The 21008-nt window shown below is 38.9% G+C and overlaps 1 protein-coding gene across 1 annotated transcript in view; it reads left to right on the forward strand.

Moving 5' to 3' along the window:
* The window catches only part of POM121 (POM121 transmembrane nucleoporin), a 1129064-nt gene extending 1110293 nt beyond the window's left edge, over positions 1-18771 (forward strand). The window contains exon 13 of the mRNA XM_044054111.1: positions 17400-18771. Coding sequence (XP_043910046.1) covers positions 17400-17482 — 83 coding nt within the window. The 3' untranslated portion in view covers positions 17483-18771. The remainder of the gene's footprint in view (positions 1-17399) is intronic.
* The last annotated feature ends 2237 nt before the right edge of the window (positions 18772-21008 follow it).

The raw sequence follows: 21008 nt of genomic DNA on the forward strand, positions 1-21008 counted from the left end.
GTTCACTGTTTTTTTCTGGGTGATCTGCATAACGTATCAGCAAGATAAAGAAGTTTGCCTTTGTATAAACACGACTGAAATTGTACTTTTGCGATTTGAACATTATGCATTGCAATCTAGCAGGAGCTGTGTGCATTGGTTTTCTCAAAATAGTAACTAAAGGTCTTTGCTCAGTCTCTATTTGGATAGGTCGGCCGTAAATATAATCATGGAACTTCGAACATGCAAACCCAGTTGCCAAGAGTTGTTTCTCTGAGTATACTGCATCTCATTTTGGGTTAGAGTTCTCAATGCTTAGGCTACTGATCTGCCCTCTTGAAGAATGACTGCACCAAGACCAAACTTAGAAGCATCACAGGAAAGAATTACTGGTTTGTGAATGTCATAGTGTATCAAAGTAGGTTGACTGGCAGTTCTGATGTTCTTCGTTCCACATTGCTGCAGTCCTTACTATTGGGTAGTCCGCTGTCCAGTCGGCCCGAATACCAGAGTATATGGCTGACGTCGGTCAGGGCGCATTAGACTGACGTCAGTACGTCAGGGTACTAATGCGCATGACCGACGTCATATCCTCAGTCTTTTTTGCCGCATGGTCCGATGCAGAAGCAGTTTTGCGAGTGCAGGTTGGCGTTCTGAAATATTTCCGAAACCGGAGTTTCAGACCGAATCAGAGTTGGCTAAGTACCCCGTTAGAACATTTTGGTTTTTTTTCTTGCCTCAGTATTTTACGGATGTCAGAAAAGTGAATAACTGTATTTCTTGTGGGAAACAGATACCTCATAGGGATTACCATACCTTGTGTATACCTTGTTTAGGGCCTGAGCACGACGTTGTTGGTTGCTGCTCTTGTGCTAGGTTTAACAAACGCACTATTAAGAGGAGGTTAGACTGTGCCAGGTTAGTGTTTGGGAAGCGTTGCAATTATAAAATGCCGTCGGATGCTCCGACGCCCAAAAAGCGCAAGGACAAAACAGTGAAGCCTAGGGTTGATGAACCGGCAGTCCCGGACGTCGGTTCTTTAGAAGGCTCAGTGGAGCCAGTGGTTTTGCCAGGAGTTTCTATGGAGTCTCAGGCAGAAACTTTATTGTTACAGGATGTGCCTTCTCAGGAGGTAGGCCAGGCTGAGGGGCTTCTCAGGTAACTGTTCTTCCCTCTCTTCCCAAGGTAGTTAGAGCCTCTCCTTCTGTTGCCAAAACTTCTTTGAGAGGTAGGCCAAGTTCAGCTTCAGTGGGGCTTCTCCTAGCATTTCGGGTTCTGTACCTAAGAAACATATGCTTAAAATGGCAGAAGATTTGATTACTATGATTAGAGGTTCTATGCCCCCTCCTGATAAGAGGCCTAGGGTGGAACCGGAGTTTGATAGTTTTGAACAGGGTTCAGAGGCCTCTGAGTCTTCTGCGGAAGATTTGCTGGAGTATCCTCCTTATTCTGATTCTGATGTGGATGATTCCACTCCTACAGCTTCTCCTCCTGAGGATTTCTCATTTTCAGAGACTCTGCATTCCATGAGGGAGCACTTTAAATGGGAAGGCCAGGATTACTCTGATTCTAGGAAAAGGCTTAGGGAATTCTTGTTTTTACCCCAGCATAGGCCCTTAGCTATACCTCCTGTGTTGAATGTGGTGGAAGATGTTTTTGCAGAGGCTTCCCTGAACCCTGACTCTTTGCCTCCTGCTCCTGTTAAACCTGATAGGTACTATAGGGTGCCCAAAGCTCATAAGTATTTGTTTAAGAGTCCTAGGGCGGACCCAGAAACTGTTTCTCAGGGGCCTAAAGGTGTTAAGGCCTCTGTGGTTAAAAATCCTGTTCCCACTGATAAAGAGGCAAGGGCTTTGGATAGGTGGGGAAAGAAAGTGTATACTTCTTCCACTCTAGCCATGAGAGCGTTGAATTGTCAGTTTCACATGCTAAAATATCAAAATTATCTCCTTTCACAATTGAAATCTAAGGTGGATGCTTTGGCGGAAGGTATTGAGTGTAAAGAGTTGCTGGATTTGGTTCATGTGTCTGAACAAGTGGGTAAGCATTCTTTGCAATGTGGTTTTGATGCTGTACAGGCCTCCTCGAGGGTGGCTGCCACTAGTTCTGTTCTTCGCAGGCATGCCTGGTTGAGGGATCAGAATTTAGCTGAGCATGTTAAGACAAGGATTTTGGATGCTCCTTTACAGTCTGATGTGTTGTTTGGTTCGCCTGTGGAAGCAGTTTTAAAGAAAATGGAGGACAAAGCTAAGTCTATGCAAACTGTTAAAGATTTTTTGCAGGTGCAGCCACCGAAGTTTAGTAGAAATTGGCCTGCTAAGGGGTGGACATTTCCTGCTTATGATTCCCAGTCTAGGGGTAGGTCTAGACGTGGTAGGGGCAGAGCTCAAGGTTCTTTTAGGCCTAGATCAGGGAGTTCACCTGCTCGGACTTCTGGTGAGGGCAGGGGTCAGTCCTTTCGTAAACAGACCCAATGACCTGCCTTTTCAGCTGCCAGTAGATTCTCGTCTGGCAGCTCCTTTGGGAGGAAGACTGTCTCTTTTCAAAGAAAATTGGGATTTAATTACTCAAGACAGATGGGTGTTGGATATCATTCACCACGGTTACAGGTTTTATTTCCATACAATGCCCCTTTCAAAGGCATGCCAGACGTTCCTCCTCCACAAAGAAAAGAGGCTCACAAGCAAATTTCTCAGTTACTCCAGATGGGGGCCATTCAGCCAGTCCCTGTATCAGAAAGGGGCCTAGGATTTTATTCTCACCTGTTCCTAGTACCAAAGAAAGGGAACACGTGGAGACCAATTTTGGATTTATCTCTTCTCAACACTTATCTGGACATTCCCAAGTTCAAGATGTTGACGTTACAACAGCTTTTACCTCTGCTGGGCAAAGATCACTGGATGGTAACTTTAGATCTCAAGGAAGCTTACCTTCATGTGCCTATAAGGCTAAGTTGCAGGAAGTATCTGCGGTTTCGAGCTGGAAATTCTCATTATCAGTTCTCTGCATTGCCCTTTGGCTTATCTACTGCGCCCAGAGTATTCACAAAGGTTCTGGCTCCAGTGATAGCTTACTTCAGGCTACAAGGAATTCAAATCTATCCTTACTTGGATGACTGCCTGATTCTAGCTCAAGAAAAGGAAGACCTTCTACAGCATCTGGAATATGTTATAGCAGTGCTAAGATGCCTAGGGTATTCTGTGAACGAAATAAAGTCCAGTCTAGTACCCTCTCAAGACATGTGCTTTCTGGGTGTGAGACTGAATACAGCAGCCCAGATGGCCTTTTTAACCCCGGACAAACAAAAGAGTCTATCACTTTACTTCCATCAACTATCTCATCAGTCCGTGCTGACTGCAAGGACAGTCCTTCAAGCATTAGGGTTCATGGCATCTTGTATTCTGGTGCTTCCCAATGCCAAACTGCATATGAGGAAGCTACAATGGTATCTCAAAATGTATGGACACAGCACTGCCAGGATTTGGACACTGTCATTCAAATAATACCTTGCCTTCAAAAAGAATTTTTGTGGTGGGCTCAGGAATGTCACCTAAACAAGGGACTCTCTGTGACCCGGCCAGAGGCGAGTCAGATTTTAACGACAGATGCCTCGGACATTGCTTGGGAGCTCATCTAAATGGAAAGTGGATACAAGACAAGTGGCCTGCCAGACTACAGCATCTACATATCAACATGAAGGAGATGTTAGCAGTCCAGTTTGCATTAATGGCTTTCAAGGAGTTACTTCTTCCAGGGCAGGTGTTGATTCTAACAGACAACACAACTGTCATGTGGTACATCAACAAGCAAGGGGGAACACATTCTTATCCTCTATGCAGGCAAGCAATGATTTTATGGGAGACTGCGCTAAGCTTGCAACTAACTCTTCAGGCAAGGTTTCTGCCGAGCACAGAACTCCTTAGCAGATGTGTTAAGCAGACAAATCATGGATCCCCACAGTGGAAACTGGATCTTCATGTATTTCAGAAATTGACAGTGTCATGGGGAACTCCAGACATAGATCTGTTCGCTTCTCCACTAAACCACCAGCTGCCAAAGTTTTGCACAAAGGGGTTTCATCACACAGCTTGGAAAGTGGATGCTCTGTCTTTCAGTTGGAAAAACCTTCATGTGTATGCCTTTCCACCTCTGCCTCTTCTTCCAAAGGTGCTATTAAAAGTCAGACAAGACAAGCCAAGGATGATTTTGATAGCTCCAGATTGGCCTCGGCAACATTGGTACCCACTACTAAGGAGTCTGGTAAGGAAGCCTCCATGGCCTTTACCTTTGATTCCTCATCTGTTATCTCAGAAGGACGGTCATCTGCTCAATGTCAAGCTTCACTCTCTTCATCTAACAGCCTGGCATATTCTGTGTTGAAACACAGCAGGTCTCAACTTCCTCAACAAGTTTTAAATGTGATTATGGAAGCTAGAAGACCTAGTACAAGGAAAGTGTACGCAGAAAAATGGAAGAGATTTTTATTTTGGAGTACAGCAAAGAATTTGGATATTTCTGAGCCTAATTTGAGTGTGGCTCTTCAATATCTTACTGAGTTATTGGACAAAGGTTTGTCCTTCTCTTCCATTAAAATTCATGCTGCAGCAATTTCAGCTCACTATGATTGTGACCCACCATTGTTTTCGCATCCTTTGTTCAAGCAGTTTCTTAGAGGGGCAAAGAATATAAGACCCCCACGTAGAGCTCCTACTCCTGCTTGGGATCTCAATTTTGTGTTGGAAAAACTTACTCTACAACCTTTTGAGCCTGCGGCTACTGCTGAATTGAAATACTTGTCATGGAAGACTGCTTTTCTGTTGGCTATTACTTCTGCAAGAAGGGTGTCTGAGTTGCAGGCCCTTATGGCAGTAGAGCCTTTTTTGATTTTCCATAAGGATAGGGTATCATTACGTACTAATCCTTCCTTTATGCCTAAGGTGGTTTCTAGTGTGGCTTTAAACCAAACTATTCATTTGCCTACTTTTTATGCAGACCCCCAAAATAAAGGGGAAAAGATTTTGCATACTTTAGATGTACACAGGCAATTGCGTTATTATTTAAGCAGGACTAAGGATTTTAGGCAGTCTCAGCAGTTGTTTGTTTCTTTTGCTTTGAGTTCGCAGGGCAAGCCTGTGTCAAAACAAACTATTTCTAGGTGGATTGGGTGTTGCATTGCATTTTGTTATTCCCATCATGGCAAGGAGATTCCAGCTGGGATTAGGCCTCATTCCACTAGGGCTACTGCCACTTCAACAGCATTTCTAAGGGGTGGCAACTAAGGATATTTTGGAGGCAGCTACTTGGAGTTCAGTGCATACTTTCTCTAAGCATTATCACCTTCCTATCTACTCTAAGTCTAGGGCTGGTTTTGCCACAGCTGTTTTGCAAGGCATGTTGTCAGCTCCTACTTCTTTATGATTTGCCAGCCTCCCTTACCTCTGCTTTGGGATTCTACCCAATAGTAAGGACTGCAGCAATGTGGAACGAAGAACATAGTACAGTTTTGTACCTACCATAAATGTAGATGTTCGAGGATCCACATTGCTGCAGTCCAATTTACCCTCCCTCCTTCCCCTCTGTGTTTAGGGGTGGTTGTGTAGGTGAGGTTATATGTTGATATTTTTGTATATATTGTACATGTTTTTGGTGCAGGTATTTTGGGCCTTGTCTTTTTAGGGTCTTCTGACATCTGGGGCAAGAAAAGACTGAGGATATGACGTCGGTCATGCGCATTAGTACCCTGACGTACTGACGTCAGTCTAATGCGCCCTGACCGACGTCAGCCATATACTCTGGTATTCGGGCCGACTGGACAGCGGACTACCCAATAGTAAGGACTGCAGCAATGTGGATCCTCGAACATCTACATTTATGGTAGGTACAAAACTGTACTTTTCAGGACATCAAATGCTCTTTGGTGGTGGTCTGACCAGGGTACATCTTTGCATGTCAGCTCTCTGAGCAGTGCTGAAAGTTGGCTCAAATCTGGAATGAACTTGCATAGATGACTATGTCAAGAAAACGTTGTAGGGCGTGGGCATTGTCTACAGCTGGCATCTCAAGAATTGCTGTTATCTTGGAAGGATCTGGTCGTAAGCCTGAACTAGTAAACAAATGACCAACATAAGTAACTTCTTGTAGCCTGGATTTATATTTCTGAGGATTCAGTTTAAGATTGACTTCATGAGCTCTGTCTAAAACTGTTTTGAGGTTTCTATCATGTTTGACTTGACCATTGCCTTCTACAAGAATATCTTCTACTATAGTAGCACATGGATAACCAGAAGAAATTTGCTCCATTGCATGCAGAAAGACTTCACAGGCAGAATTTATTCTAAATGGCATTCCCAGAAATCAGTACCGTTCAAATGGTGTACTGAATGTGGTTAGAAATGAGGATTTGTGGTCAAGCTAAATTTGACAAAAATGAGCATTTTTTGCATCTAAGATGGGAAAAAGTGGCATTTGGTATAAGAGCAGTGACTTCGACTGTATGCATTGGATGATGTCATTTTAGTGCTTTATAGGTTCTTAGGTGTTTATTAGGCTAATGACTACAAGGGCCTTAAGCCTAGCCATGCATTCCAAATCTGACAAGTCCTGATACCCTTGAGAAGTGTAAGCATGAGCCTGGGAGATGAACCCTTTACAGGTTACCGGTGTCCATTAGAGACATAGGTGCCAAACCATGGATGAATTTCCGGTTTCCATCCAATTGTTCAAGTTGCACTTGAATTGGGTTAGGGAGGAACTCTGCTTCACATGGATGGGGAGCCTGTTCCATAGTCAGGGTAGTCTCTGGGTTGCATACTGATCTTTCCAGCAGGTCCTATTTATTATCACAGGCAAAGTTTAAGTCTTTAGAATGGGAAATTTTGTGCTGTTTGTTTTGTGGATATGCAAGAGGTCCATCAGAGTGTGGTCTGAAAATGCCTTGTATGCCAGGCATAGATCTCCCCTCAAACACCTGTAGGAGACAGAATACAGGGATAGGGTCTTGAGGTGGTCTGCATAGGACATTTTACTTGTGCCCTGTATTCTTTTAATGAGGAACCTCTGTGGACATTCCAGTTGTTGGATATGTCTGGTTGGGTACGTACCAATGGAGGCATTGTACTCTGATAGGTCTGACGAATGCCGAATATTGTGAAGCAATAACTTCCTTGGACTTGGATGCCATACCTTTGTTTATAAGATGCACAACATAGAATGATTTCATCACCGTTGTAGACACGGGATGGTCAAAGGCTTACTACCTGTGTGTGTCCCCAAGTCCCTGACTACTGTGTCAACAGTAAGGGGTGTGTTGTCAATGTGATAGTTACCAGGGATGGATGACTTCCCAAGGGATACTGTTATGCATTTCTTGGCATTTAGTTTTAATCCATGGCTCTGACACCAGTTTTGTGTCCGCCCCTCCTGGAGAAATTTGTGTCAGTGAGAGATTCAATAATGGCTCCTAATTTGCAATCATCTGTAAATTTAGTCAGCCAGAGACAACTGACCTTGGCCTTGATTTCTGAGAAGTAAATGCCAAAAAGGATCGGTCCAAGGACTGATCCCTGAGGGACTGTACTTGTGACTGGCTTTTTTGTGGAGGTGGACTCCCCAATTCTAACTTCCTGGGTCCTGTCTGTGAGCCAGTTGACTATCCACGAGGTGACATACAGGTTTTTACCTAACCTCTTGAGTTTGTTTACAGTGCCAGAGTGGCATTCTCAGATGGCTTGGCCAGGTCAGGGTAGGCAGAGTGAACAATTTTGCCCTCATCCATTGCTTTGGTGACCTTCTCAAGGAAGTTCACCAGGTTGGGTAAGCATGATCTGCCCTTGAAGAAACCAAACTGGGTTGGCTGCAGTGTCTGTAGGTTTACTATATCTCTGTTGATCATATCCATGATATTTCTTTCCATGGGTTTACATATATGACTAGTGAGACTTGTGAGTCTCTAGTTTCCAGGATCTGTAGATGGTCCACCTTTGTGCAGAGAGATGACTGTTGCCTTCCTCCATTCATGAGGCTGTGTTTCATGCTATTTAGAAGGCATCCTGGGATATTGTCTGGGCCCATTAATGCAGTGCTCTAGGTATTAGAGAGAGCATTAACGACCTATTCCCTAGTGATAGTTGGAGTTATTTTTGATATTTCCCGAGGGAAGGTTGAGGCGGAGAGAGGGATAAAGTTGGAGCTGAATTCATCAGCCAGGAGGTTTGCTACATCATCTGGCTCAGTATAGGTGGCTCCGTTTACAATGAGCTCTGCACACAACTGTGTATTGCCTTTGAGGTTGCTGATATATCTAAAGATCCTTGATTTGCATGCATCTATTCGTTCAAAGAGAACAAAGGCAAAAACTGTGCCATGGCTTTCTAAGGAGTCTAAACTCAAAATTACCCTTAGAAACAAAGCATAGGCTTTATGGCGTTCTTCTAAAGACCCCCAAGATCACATTAAATACAGGCAATCCAGGAACAAAACTAAAAAATCCATTTTACAAGACAAAAAACAATACTACTGTAATTTACAGACAGCAAATCAAAATAACCCTAAAGTTTTGGGCAGGTTTAAATAGTCTACTACATCCTGGACAAACTTTAACCCCAATCCCTGCTGCTACTATTGATAACTCCTGAAGATGTTTCTGACAGTTTTAACCGATTCTTTACCGAGACAATTCAAGCCCTAGCTAGCCAGCTACCTCCTAGCTCCCCTGGTCCTGAAAGTACCACCCCTAGAAACCTACTCGCGTTCAGCTTCCAATAAGTCGCCACTTCACTTATCCGTACCTTGATCAAAAAATTAAAACCCACTACACTTTCTGCTGATCAACTCCCTGCCGAGTACCTACAAAAATCAGCTGATGCTATTGCTTACCCTGTCTTAATACTAATCAATCGAACCATAGTAGAAGCTAAAATTCCCACCATCTGGAAAATATCCTATGTAATCCCACTTCACAAAGGAGGCAGCTCTACTGAATTCTCAGATTATAGGCTAATAGCTATACTCTCTCCACTTGCAAAGATTATGGAAAAATGTATTCATAGACAACTCGTGCACCACCTAATCCAGAATCACCTTATGGCAGACACTCAGCATGGCTTCCGTCCTCATCACAGCACTACTTCACCCCTCCTAGCCTTTACCAACACCATAAACCATAATCGCAACAATAATTATATATCCTCAGCCCTCTTCTTGGATCTTTTAAAGGCATTCAATATGGTTGATCACCAACGTTTAATTCACACCCTGCAAACATTCTGTCTAGATACTAGAGCCCTTCAATGGTTTCAGTCCTACCTGAATCGTCGACAGCAGGCTGTCCGATGGCAGAACAAACTCTCTAATCTTCTACCTAACACTTTATACCTGCCCAGGTTAGTAACATAAGTGAAGTGTTAACTGACCTGCGGCTGTTTGCTCGAAAAATTAATTTGAAATGTATGTTTAAAAATAGAATTCATTCCACTGACTTAGATAAGGAGGCTAATAATAATTTTAAAAGAAAGAGTACTTTTTACTCCTTCACAGACACCAGTTACTGAATGTTTTACAAAGGCCTGTGAAACAGATTTTTACAGACACTTTAATAAAATGAAGAATCTATATACTAATATTTCACACTCTGAATGGGAATCTTTATATGCCCTTCAACATGATAAAAATATAGTAATAAAACCTGCTGACAAAGGAGGTGGTATTGTGATACTAGATTACACATCTTAGAACACTTTAATGTCTACCATGCTTAGAGACACTGATACATATAAGGAGATCAACACTAATGATCTGACAAAAGTTATTTTCTCAGTACATCAGGAGCTGTATGATTTTCTAATGTGTAGACAGATAGATCAAGAACTATATCAGTATTTTCTAATAGAGCAACCCAGGATTCCATACATAAAAGGGTTGCCGAAAATACATAAAGGTATAACACCACCACCCTTACGTCCGATTGTAGCAGGAGAAGGGTGGGTTACTGAAACCATGTCTGTCTATATAGAAAAGAAGTTAAGGCCTATCATCGATGGGATAGCTTCCATTCTAAAGGACACACACCAGCTGCTAGAAGTACTAACAGATTTTAAAGAGGGTATTCCTACTAATAGCCTTCTAATAACCATGGACATGAAGAACTTATTTACCTCCATTCCTAACAGCTATGGTTCCGAAGCTGTTAGACACATTATTCACAATACAGACAAGTTCAATAATAATGAACAGATTCTTTTGAATGCCATTTTAGACCTTATACTGAACAATAATGCCTTTATGTATGACAACACTTTGTTTCTGCAGCAATGGGGAGTGGCTATGGGCACTCCCTGTGCAAATACCTATGCGAATCTTGTTGTCTACTACTGGGAATGTATGCACTTGTTTAATAATGTTAACTTTGGAAAAATGTTGTTATATAAAAGATTTGTAGACGACATTATAATTTTCTGGGATGGTACATTACAAGAATTTTTGGATTTAGTGGAATACTTAGAAGCTACTACTTCTTTTTTCAAATTTACAATTGAATACTCCACAACTAAAATAAATTTCTTGGATATCACTATCACGAAAGATGACAAGGGTAATCTAAGTCACACTATTTATAGGAAACCCTGCTGGAAAAATACACTACTAGAATACAGCAGCATGCACCCTAGACACATATTTTATAATATTGTAAAGGGTCAGCATATTAGGATTAACAAATTATGTAAGGAACAGGAAGACAGAATGGAACAGACACTGAAACTAGAGGATATGTTTATAGAGAGAAACTATAGTAGGGAATTGATTCAACAAGTTAAACAATCCTTTGAGGTAATCTCAACCTCTTATATACAAGGGAGAAACTATTATCAGGCACAAGGTGGACATAGGTTGAACAAAAGTGTCATACCATTCCAAACTAGATATACTAGTGACAACAGATGTATTATTGGAGTTATACAAAAGAACTGGCATATATTGCTTACAAATGATGATATTAAGGACTTGGTAGGAATAAAACCAAGATTCATTTACACCAACAGTAAGAATCTCAAAAGATTATTATGCATTGAAAAACAAAATGATAAGTCTAGCAGGACATATGATATGAAACAAACTGAAAAGAGAGAAGGTTTGACCAGGCCTAATGAACTAGGAACCTACCCATGCAAAACATGTAATATGTGTGGTTATATTTCAAAAGACATAGAATTCATGCATCCTAAGTTGGATATTAACTTTAAACCCAACTTTAAATCAACTTGTACTAGTTCGAACCTGATATATTTGGCTAACTGTCAAGATTGTGATGCGTTCTATATAGGAATGACAACAAGATCTTTGAAAGAACGCATATATAACCATATATACGACATTAGGAAGAAAGATCAGAAGAATGCTCTTGCTAAACATATATCTAACAATCCTGCACACAGTTTTAGATTCAGAACATTACAACTGGTACATATGAGTAATAGGAAAGGAGACACTTTCAATGAACTAGAAAGCATAGAATTGCAATGGATTCTTAAGTTTAAAGCACACTATAGCCCTGGCCTGAATCAGTACATTAGTGTCAGATCAGTCCTTAAAAAAAGAAGCTTAAAATAAAATAACAACAAAATATAAAACAAATGAAACACGTATATCTATACACACCTCTGTAGTTATGTTTTATAATCATTTTATAGTATGTATTACATACAAGACTTAACAATAAAATACATAATTATATATATATACCTATTATTTATTAAATATGTCTAATATACATTTTTTAACTATATCTACTACTACAAGTGAATTAACATGAAATAGAATTAAGATTCCCATATTTTAGTCTTAATTAGTATATATATTATCATATAAATGTACATCCAATACCTATTTTTAGGATCTTTTAATTATGTTTTTATCATGTTTTATTACATTAAGACAATACTTCGCTGGTTAATCTATACTTATACTTACTATTTATATATATATTTATTTACACTTTTATCTATTTATATATGTATTTTTATATATTCATTTAACTTATTAATGCTACTTAATAATGAGATTTATATGTTATATTTGAATTATAGCTAAGTACAAAAGTATATTGTCTTAGATTTTGAAACAAATGAATAAATAAATGATTTTAATAAGTAATCATTTTTTATATATATACTATTTTGACATATATACATTTCTACTAAATAAAGTTCTATAAATATTTTAACATACATAAATACTAAACATAACATGAATGTACTATTTGTTGATTAATACAGTTTCAATACATATATTTCATTCTGTTTCATACTTAGATAAGCTATGAATGAATATTCATCAATATTCATATAATTTTAGTACAATACTGTTTTCATAGGAATAAATATCTATATTTATATATTACTAGTGTTTTTAGCGTAATAGGAAACTGTAGAAGGTTTTACTCTTGTTTTGCCTCCTTAGAAATAGACAGAGAAGTTGAGCTGGTTTTGACAGTTTCTCTAGTCTATCTATTTAGTTATATCATTCACTCTATTGTAGCTTTCAGACATAGGATCATATTTAGCTTTTACCAAGTGATATTTGAAAAAACTGCTCTAACTGACACTTTTTAAGCATACATACATAAGGGAATTTTAGTTATATTTATATATACGATATATTTCTATGCTTTATTTATGTTTTGTTGACACATGTCTTTTTATAGAACTTATTTATAAACTGAGGTTTCTATAAGTGATATCAATAGAAAGTTATGTATTTTACACGTTTTTCTATGTCTTGTTTTGTTTTTAATTCTGTTTTTATATATAGAATGAGAGAGCTTTAAGATTCCCTCAGAAACTGTACTAAAACTTTACTTGAAACAACAGCTTTTTGCATTTAACTTTGTAATTAACCATACTAATTGATTAATTAATGTAATTCATCAATTATATGCACTATATAAAGAACTGGTTTAGTTTCAATTAAATAGATCTGAAGAAGCGTACAGTTTGTACGTGAAAGCGCTCATCTTTCTTTGTACTTAATAAAGAAGAATTTTTGCTGCATAATCGTGGTGGTCCTCATACTGGTGTTCTTCTACGAAACCCTTGGAGTACCAGAAGGCTCTGTACTAGGGCCCTTGCTGTTCTCCATCTTCATTAACGACCTTTATACTGTCATCCCAAAAGTCAGCTGTATCCAATATGCTGATGACTCTACTCTGATTTGCTCGGCCACATCTCCAATAGAGTTATGATCACCTACCCAGACCACCTTTAATACAATAGAAAACTGGCTTTCTGAACGTCGTCTGATCCTAAATCCCCAAAAAACTAAAATGCTGTTATTTTCACCAACACGTAGGTCTACCGCTTTCACCTTTACCATAAATTCAAATGATGGCACAATAATCTCCCCCGACCCCTCTACAAAACTATTAGGTGTCATCCTAGATCTAAAATTCGACCTACATGTTAACCAAACTATCAAAACCATCAATAAAAAACTAGGGTCACTTTACAGAGTAAAAGCCTTCCTAAACCCTCCAGCTAAAATTGCCATAGCTCGCTCTCACCTTCTTTCAACCCTTCTGTATGCATCCCCTCTACTCTTGAATTAAAACAAGTCTGTTCTTAAATTCTCAGTTTGCTACAACCACATTGCTAGGTTTGCCACTGGGCTGCCTTTTAGGACACATCATTGCATCAATGTAAATCCGCTTGGGTGCCTTGAACTACCCATCCTAATCCAGTATAACCAACTGATTATGGCCTATAAAATCCTCTATAATCCGGACAATACTGCACTTAAAAATATCACCCCCTATAACAATCCTAGACCACTTCGATCCTCTAACAAACTACTAATTCAGACTAGCAAAATTAATAACACCGCTGGTGACTCTCTTTGCAAACTCTAAGTAGATCCTGGAACTGTCTTCCAGCTGATATTACCTTACTTTCTACCTTAGTCAATTTAAAACTAGACTCAAACAACCTTTGGCACTTAACTGGCTATGTCAGTGTATCTAGCCTGGTTTAACACTCTCTAGAATGTGTAAAAAATCTGTTAACCAGCTTACTGTGTAATTTAAGTTAATCCGGACTTACGCTCTGGATTAACTCTAACCTGTGGAGCTTGTTTAACTTGCTTACTTATGTAATCACCTTAAATAGTCTGTAATATGTAATGCTGATATTATGTAATGGTGTATCTGCTTACCCTTGGAGCTTTTCTCCCCGGGCCTCCGCTGAAAATGGACATGCACCAGTCGGACTATCCCAGTCAACAAATGTAAAATAAAATAAATAATGCTTTGTGGTTGCCCTTGGCCTGTGAGGCCAAACTTACTCATTTGGCTTTGGTAGATTTTATTTGTCCTCTGAGTTTAGTTTGTGTGCTTTTATTCTGCTGGGTGCTGCATCTCCTCATTTTTGCCATGATTTTCTTCCTCTTGTTTTATATATGCCTATTGATTTTGTGATTCCACCAGTGTGGCTTGTTTTTTTGTTAGTTGCACTTTGAACCAGTATCTACTTTGAACTCCACGGGTCTTCATTAATCCGAACAGTGCAAAATACTTCATTCTTTGCCCACAAATCTATTGCATTAACTGTTTCACCAAGCACAGAGACACCATCAATGTAAAAAGTAGGGTCACAGCTTTCTAATTGATCAACTGCGTCTTTGAATGCTCTCAATAAAAGAATGAGCCTCTCTTGATTTACAGAACCTTTTGAAATTATTGCAGTTTTTACATTTGTGGCCCTGCTCACCGACCAAAAGCTAAGCACTTTTCTCTCCAGTTCATGATCACCACCACAGTTACGACAGTTGTTTGTGAGGCTAGGTGGGGGGCACATTTTTGGTTTTAGCTGACCTACCCTTGTGCTTCACTGAGTATGTTCTGGATTTTGCTAGCAAGGCTTTGGGTTTCACTGAAGCTGTCCCACCCTTAGGCCTATATGTTTTAACCACACGTTGCATACTATATACATTAGCAGTAGGAGAAGCCACATGTGCTTTTCTCATTTGTAAGCATATTTGTGTGCTTTTCTGAAAGTTCGTATATCTGAGAAATCTCTATGGCCTTATTCAAAGTTAAGTCACTGTCTCAAAACATTTTTCTCACTGCATCATTTTTAATACCACACATTAGCCTTTTATCAACTCATCTGTTAAATCACCAAATCTGCACATTTTAGCCTTAGTCTGTTATATGTGCTGCAAAAGTTTCACCAGGCTTTTGATCTCTTGTGTAAAATAAGTGCCTTTACATTGTAACATTCGTTTGGGGGTTACATATTTCTCTAAATTTACATTTTAAGCACTCTGGGTCTTCCGGTACCACTTTATGGTGGTTCCCCCCTCCCCTGCATACACAGCAGGTGCATACACAAATGAACACTCTTTCAGTGGCTTTGACCCAGCTAAATTAAGCAGAATAAATGCCTTTCTTTGTCAGAAAAAGCAGCCTGTATGAAAATGTACTCTTGCTCAAACACACTCCAATTTTCTGCAATGTTATCAGCCACAAGCAGACTTGGTCTGCGAAATCCTTCTGCCATGCCAACAAACTGTGTTTAAACACAATGCAAATATGTCCCTTGTAATTTTGTACAAACCTGCACACACACCAGGTATTTGCAATAACATTCAAATGCGCAGTAAACTCTTTGAAAGACTGTACTTTGCGAAATACTCTTTGAAATAGCTGTACTTTGCAAAATAACTGTAGTGTAATACTGCACACACTTGCTAACAGTTTGCACATGGGTACTTCAAATAGCTTTAGTCAATGCGAAAAGGTAGCACATAGATCAAACCTATGGTTATTTTCCCTTTTTATGCATTTTATGTGATTTAGATGCTGTTTCAAACATTTTTGTAACTATTTTGAATTTTATCTGTCACAGTTTCAGACATTTTGTTTAATTAGAAATTTGGTTTCAACATTGAGTGCTTCATTTTTTATCCGTTGAGTAAAAATCATTTAAGTGAGTTTAAGTACCTGGAATTCGTTTTTCACCTATTTGTCAGTTGCTTGAGCAGTAGGGATGATCCACTCCTGTATATCCCTCCATCTTTAACTGTGCGCCTTTTGGTTTTGACTCTGGAGCCCATTCTGACATGTCACTCATCTTGTATATCTGAATAAAACTACGAGGCTTGAGTGTTCACAAGTACTTTATTAGATACAATCACATCAGGATGGATAGCAGGAACATTACTCTCGCTCTGGCTGCTGACTCAAAATGGCACTCTAGCTTGCACGTACTCAGTACTTATATGCATGTGCCTGCTGACTGGAAAGCTTCTTAAAGGTATATCACACACTTTATTCTACAGTGTTTCACTCCAAATAAACCTCAATTCCCTTCCCAAGGCAGCTTATGAGACTTCCTTGAATACAGTTATTCATCTTCCTGTGTTCTTCCCCAGCTTCTCAAACAAGGGAGAATATCTACTACATGTGTTGCATGCTCACTGTCAGTTATGTTGACATTGTGCCAAGGAAAGCTGACTAACTTTCTTTTCCTTTTCCAAAGATAAAAGTAGGAACCAGCGTCTCCAAGGTCACATTGTCCAGGTAGTTGTCAGATTGCATCATGTTTGATGGAGCCAAGGGACCGTCATTACTTAACAAATCTAAAGCATGTTAAGGTAGAATGCTTACAACTTTTACTGCTTTCTTTTCTAGAGGCCCTATTAGTGACAACTGTGCTGCAGCTAGTTTGTGTAGAGTGCACACTTTTTTTGTCTCCATTACTAGCCGGACCTACAGTCTTAGGTTTAGGACTTTGTTTGGCTCCACTATCCTCTGGAATAGTCTTCCTTAAATCCTTCCAAAATTTTCTGGTAGCTGTCCGTTTACTTGAGATGGAGTGGAAAGACAACATCAAATACAAAAGTTGTGTACTTTCCATGATGCTAACCAGTGTTGTCTTCCATCCATCTTCCAGCCAAATTGTCTCATTCTGGGATCTTGACTGACAATACTGGACCTGACCAGAGTCTTGTCTGTCTTTGCAGTCTGTGACTGTATTATTACTGTTTTAGTCCTTTTGCTTATTTAGCACAAGTTGAGTGCTCTGTATCGTCAACCAGACTCTGGAGCCTTATCTTTGGATCCACAGTCTTGAAAGTTTCTGGCACAGGATCTGCTATACCCATTAGTTTAGATGGATGGGAGATGACAATACAGCTCTAGGGTTATGTTAAGCACGTAATTTTAATTTAAACCTGCTGCAGAGTTTTCTTAAATATGAAGTAATTAGTATTTCCATGTTATGTTTGATAAAGCATGACTAAGTTTGTTTAAATTCCCCTTCACGGAGTTAAAAAAATGATTTTGCTGTAGAAGTGTATTCATGTAATATTTGCCGTTATATAGTAGATGTGCATTAATAGTATTGATTCGTTCCTTTTTTTTTCCCACCCAGCATTTTCCATTGGTTGTGGATCAAAAGTTTCGGGTGCCAGGCAAAGGCTGCAAGCCAGGCGACAACATCTACGCAAAAAGTAATTTTGAGGCAGAAACCAAGATGGCATGTGTAACAGAGCTCCACAAAGGCACCATACACTGTAATGCAGACATGCAGTTTGACTTTGTGGTGGCAACTGCTCATCATCGTGTACCTCTCATAAGTTGCAAGTGAACCCCTTCAGGGAATGTGAAATGTCGTCTTCATCAGAAGACGCTTCTGAATGTTGAAACTCTGCTTTGCGTTACATCTGTATTGAATACGGAAGCAAATTACCAACATATCCTAGTAACTTGAACTAGTCCATTATTTTAACTGGACAAGAATGTAAATATCTGTTAATTCATTTGCTCTCTTGTTTTTCTCACTGTCTGTGTTTGTCATCCCATGAAACAACTTGTATCTTTTTTGTCCCTGTAATGTCTGCTTTCCCCTGTTCTGTACAGTGTTATTTCTCAAATAATTCTCTTAAATGGACACAGCAACCAGTCAGGTTTCATGTTTCCAGTTCTGTCTTAAGTATTTTTGTGCCTGCAGTTTATGTATTTTACATTGTGCTTTGCTACCTCTTAGAATTAAGTTTTATTATTCATGTTCATCTTGAACCTGCAGTATCCTTTTCCTCAAAATAATGGAATTTACTCAAATGTAAATATTCATTTTTTTCCATGTTCCTTTGGGTTGAAGCTGCCTATGGATTTGCTTGGCAAGTATTCCTGTTGAATTGCAACTCTGCACTTAAAAATAGTCAAGTGTCTTATCAGTTTTCCCATGTGCCAGAAGAAGACTAAATCCAGTCAGCTAACATTTTTTAAAGAAGAACATTATATTCAACTTAATGTGGTGCCCTACCTGTTATTTTCAGATCACTTTGGAACTGCAGGCTTCTTAGTACAACTATTTCAGATTGAATGCTGTATAACATTTTTTGCTGTCACTGACTAGTTGATTTAATTGCTCAGAACATTTTAGGGAGACCCTATTTCTGCAAGTGTGGATTCTTTGATTTTTTTATGCATTGACTGATGTCTGGATGTTTGTGACTAATATAAATAGAACTGAAAAGCCAACGTTAGTTCCTTGGTTTTAAGAATGAGAACAAGTTATATGAACTTGTCCTGAAGCCAGTTAAGCACAGTAAATTGTCTTGATTGCATCTTGTAACATTTGCCAGATTGCCCCCAATCAGACACAAATATGTAGTCTCTAGAAGTCAATTAGCTTAAGGTTCTGTGATGTTTCAGCAGTAATGCTTGACATTAATGTTTTATTGTGATACCAGTTTGTCCAATTTAGTAAGCAGTTAGCTCTTCTGGAAAAGCACTCTTTGGATTTTGTTTTTTTTTTTTTGTTTTGTTTTGTTTTGTTTTTTTTTTTTTGTTTGTTTTTTGTTTTTGCTGGTACATTTAAGCTGTACAGTGTAAAAGACTCATCTTGATTTACATAGTCAGTAATATCTTGAATTATTTCAGGTGACAGGACAGCAATCTGTTCTGACTTGCTAAGCTTCTTTCCCCTTAAGGATTAGTTTTCAGTTCCAGCTCTGCTTGTAATTTCCCTTTGAATAAAATGGAATACTGCAGTTTCAAGAGACCCAATTCCACCATATTTTAATTGTTTGATTGCACATGCATCTTTTTTAGTTCCAGTTCTTGTTGAATCGAGTTTGGAGGAAGAGTTAATGGTATGTGTGGCGGCATGTTTGTTATGCCGGATCTGTTCTTTAATCATGCAAATCCAGGTTTGTAAATTGGATGAAGAAAGAGGTCTTTTAATATCTCACTGTTACGTTGAGTGTATTTAAGTGTCTGACCAAAATTAAAATGGCAAGTCGTCACCCAGCTGACAGGTGTTTGAGGAAAGGGGTATTAAAGGTTTAGTACCTTATAGGTTACTTTTTTATGCATCATTTCTTTAATTTGTACAGTGAGCATTAGTAATTCATGGAATTTTATTTTGTTTTACAGATGCATTTTATTTAAACAATGATGAGCAGAATTAGAGTATCTTAAGATTAGAAAGTATGTTTGTATAATTACTTTATGCGTGCTTGAACGTTTGAGGTGATTACTTGATTGGTGATTTCAGCAGCACAAGCTCATTTGTCGACACTGGCATTCATCGTGGTTTACATTGCGTAAAGTTAATTTTTAGTGAAATGCCCCCTCTTAAAAATATTCTGATCGTTGTTTGAGTCATTTTAGATAATTTGGTAGTGTGAGGCACTGAATTTTAAAATTTTTTTAGTTATCTGTTTTGAGTGCATAGTAGTAATGCATATATTTTAAAGTACTTTTACATTACGATCTCAAAACTCTTAAACTAGTTTAAGAAATATTTGCCCTGTGTACGGCACTGAGTGATATTGTAATGTCTTACCATATCTGTAATTTGTCTGATGAATTGCAGTATTTTGAAGGGGAGCTGTACTGGAAGTGTACTAGTTCTTTTACTGTTGAATACTGTAGCTGCCTTAAGCAGTTAGCAGTAGTGGAAGAATCCTCTCTGTTCATAACTAACAGCACACTGTTTCTCCACTGTGTTGAAACAGTATTTGACAGCACTGCTGTGTAGATGGAAATTTCAGCCTGCAGGAGTTACAGCGCCTTGCATAAAGCAGTTATGCCTCTCTGCACCAAGAAAAAAATTAAACAAAAATGATGGTTGGGGTGTAGGTTTGGGTTTTCTTACATGACTTGTAATGTGAGCTTTGATATGTGACGTAAGTATTCGTAGCCTTTTGTTTGTTTGGGAGTATAATAAATTTATTATGCCCAATCAGTTGTACTTTTTCCTAGAAGATTAAGTAGAAATCTGTGGTATACAGCTTTGTTTAGTGCAACATGTGTAAAGACCATGTTTGCTTTATTTGTAGTCTTTTGGCTTTTTCCCAGTTAGGGGTCGCCACAGCAGATCACATGTCTGCTCATGATTGGCAGTGGAGTTTTACAGTGCCAAGGTGCCAGCCCAGCGCCCAACCTTCCACAGAAGGCAGGCACACACACACCTAGTAGTGACGTGTATAACCTGTGATGGTGCTTTTGGCTGTAGTTCGGTTTTGTTTTCTGAACTTTGACATTCCTGATTTTCACTTCTGGTGACACAATGTGCATAACTGCAAATTTTCAATAGTTGACAACATGATGTACATAACTGCATATTTTGCATTACTGTACTTGTTTAATTTAGCTTTATTTTTTAGGAAGAGTATGGTTAGCAGACACCTCATTGACTTTTACTGTTCTTTCACTTTCATTTGTTGTAGCCCAATCAGTTGTACTTTTTCCCCAGTATTATGTTCTGATATTAAATTATTTCATCCATCACTTCATGCAAGAAGAATGTCAAGCATAGTACTGTGATCCCATGGAAAGATTCCTAGCTGGATCATTCAATTTGATATTACACAGCATAAGTCACCGGTAACCCCAGTCTGTCTCATTATTCAAACGGTTTGTGAAAGCTTCACTATAAGTTATTGTTCTCCTTTACCAGATTTAGTGCCAATAAGCATCTTGATGTATTCCTGACATTTGGCAAGTGTCATTATTGCCAGGGGTAAAACTG

Source organism: Protopterus annectens, chromosome 13.part0 (genome assembly GCF_019279795.1).
Source record: "Protopterus annectens isolate FY-2018-M chromosome 13.part0, PAN1.0, whole genome shotgun sequence".
Taxonomy (NCBI): domain Eukaryota; kingdom Metazoa; phylum Chordata; order Ceratodontiformes; family Protopteridae; genus Protopterus; species Protopterus annectens.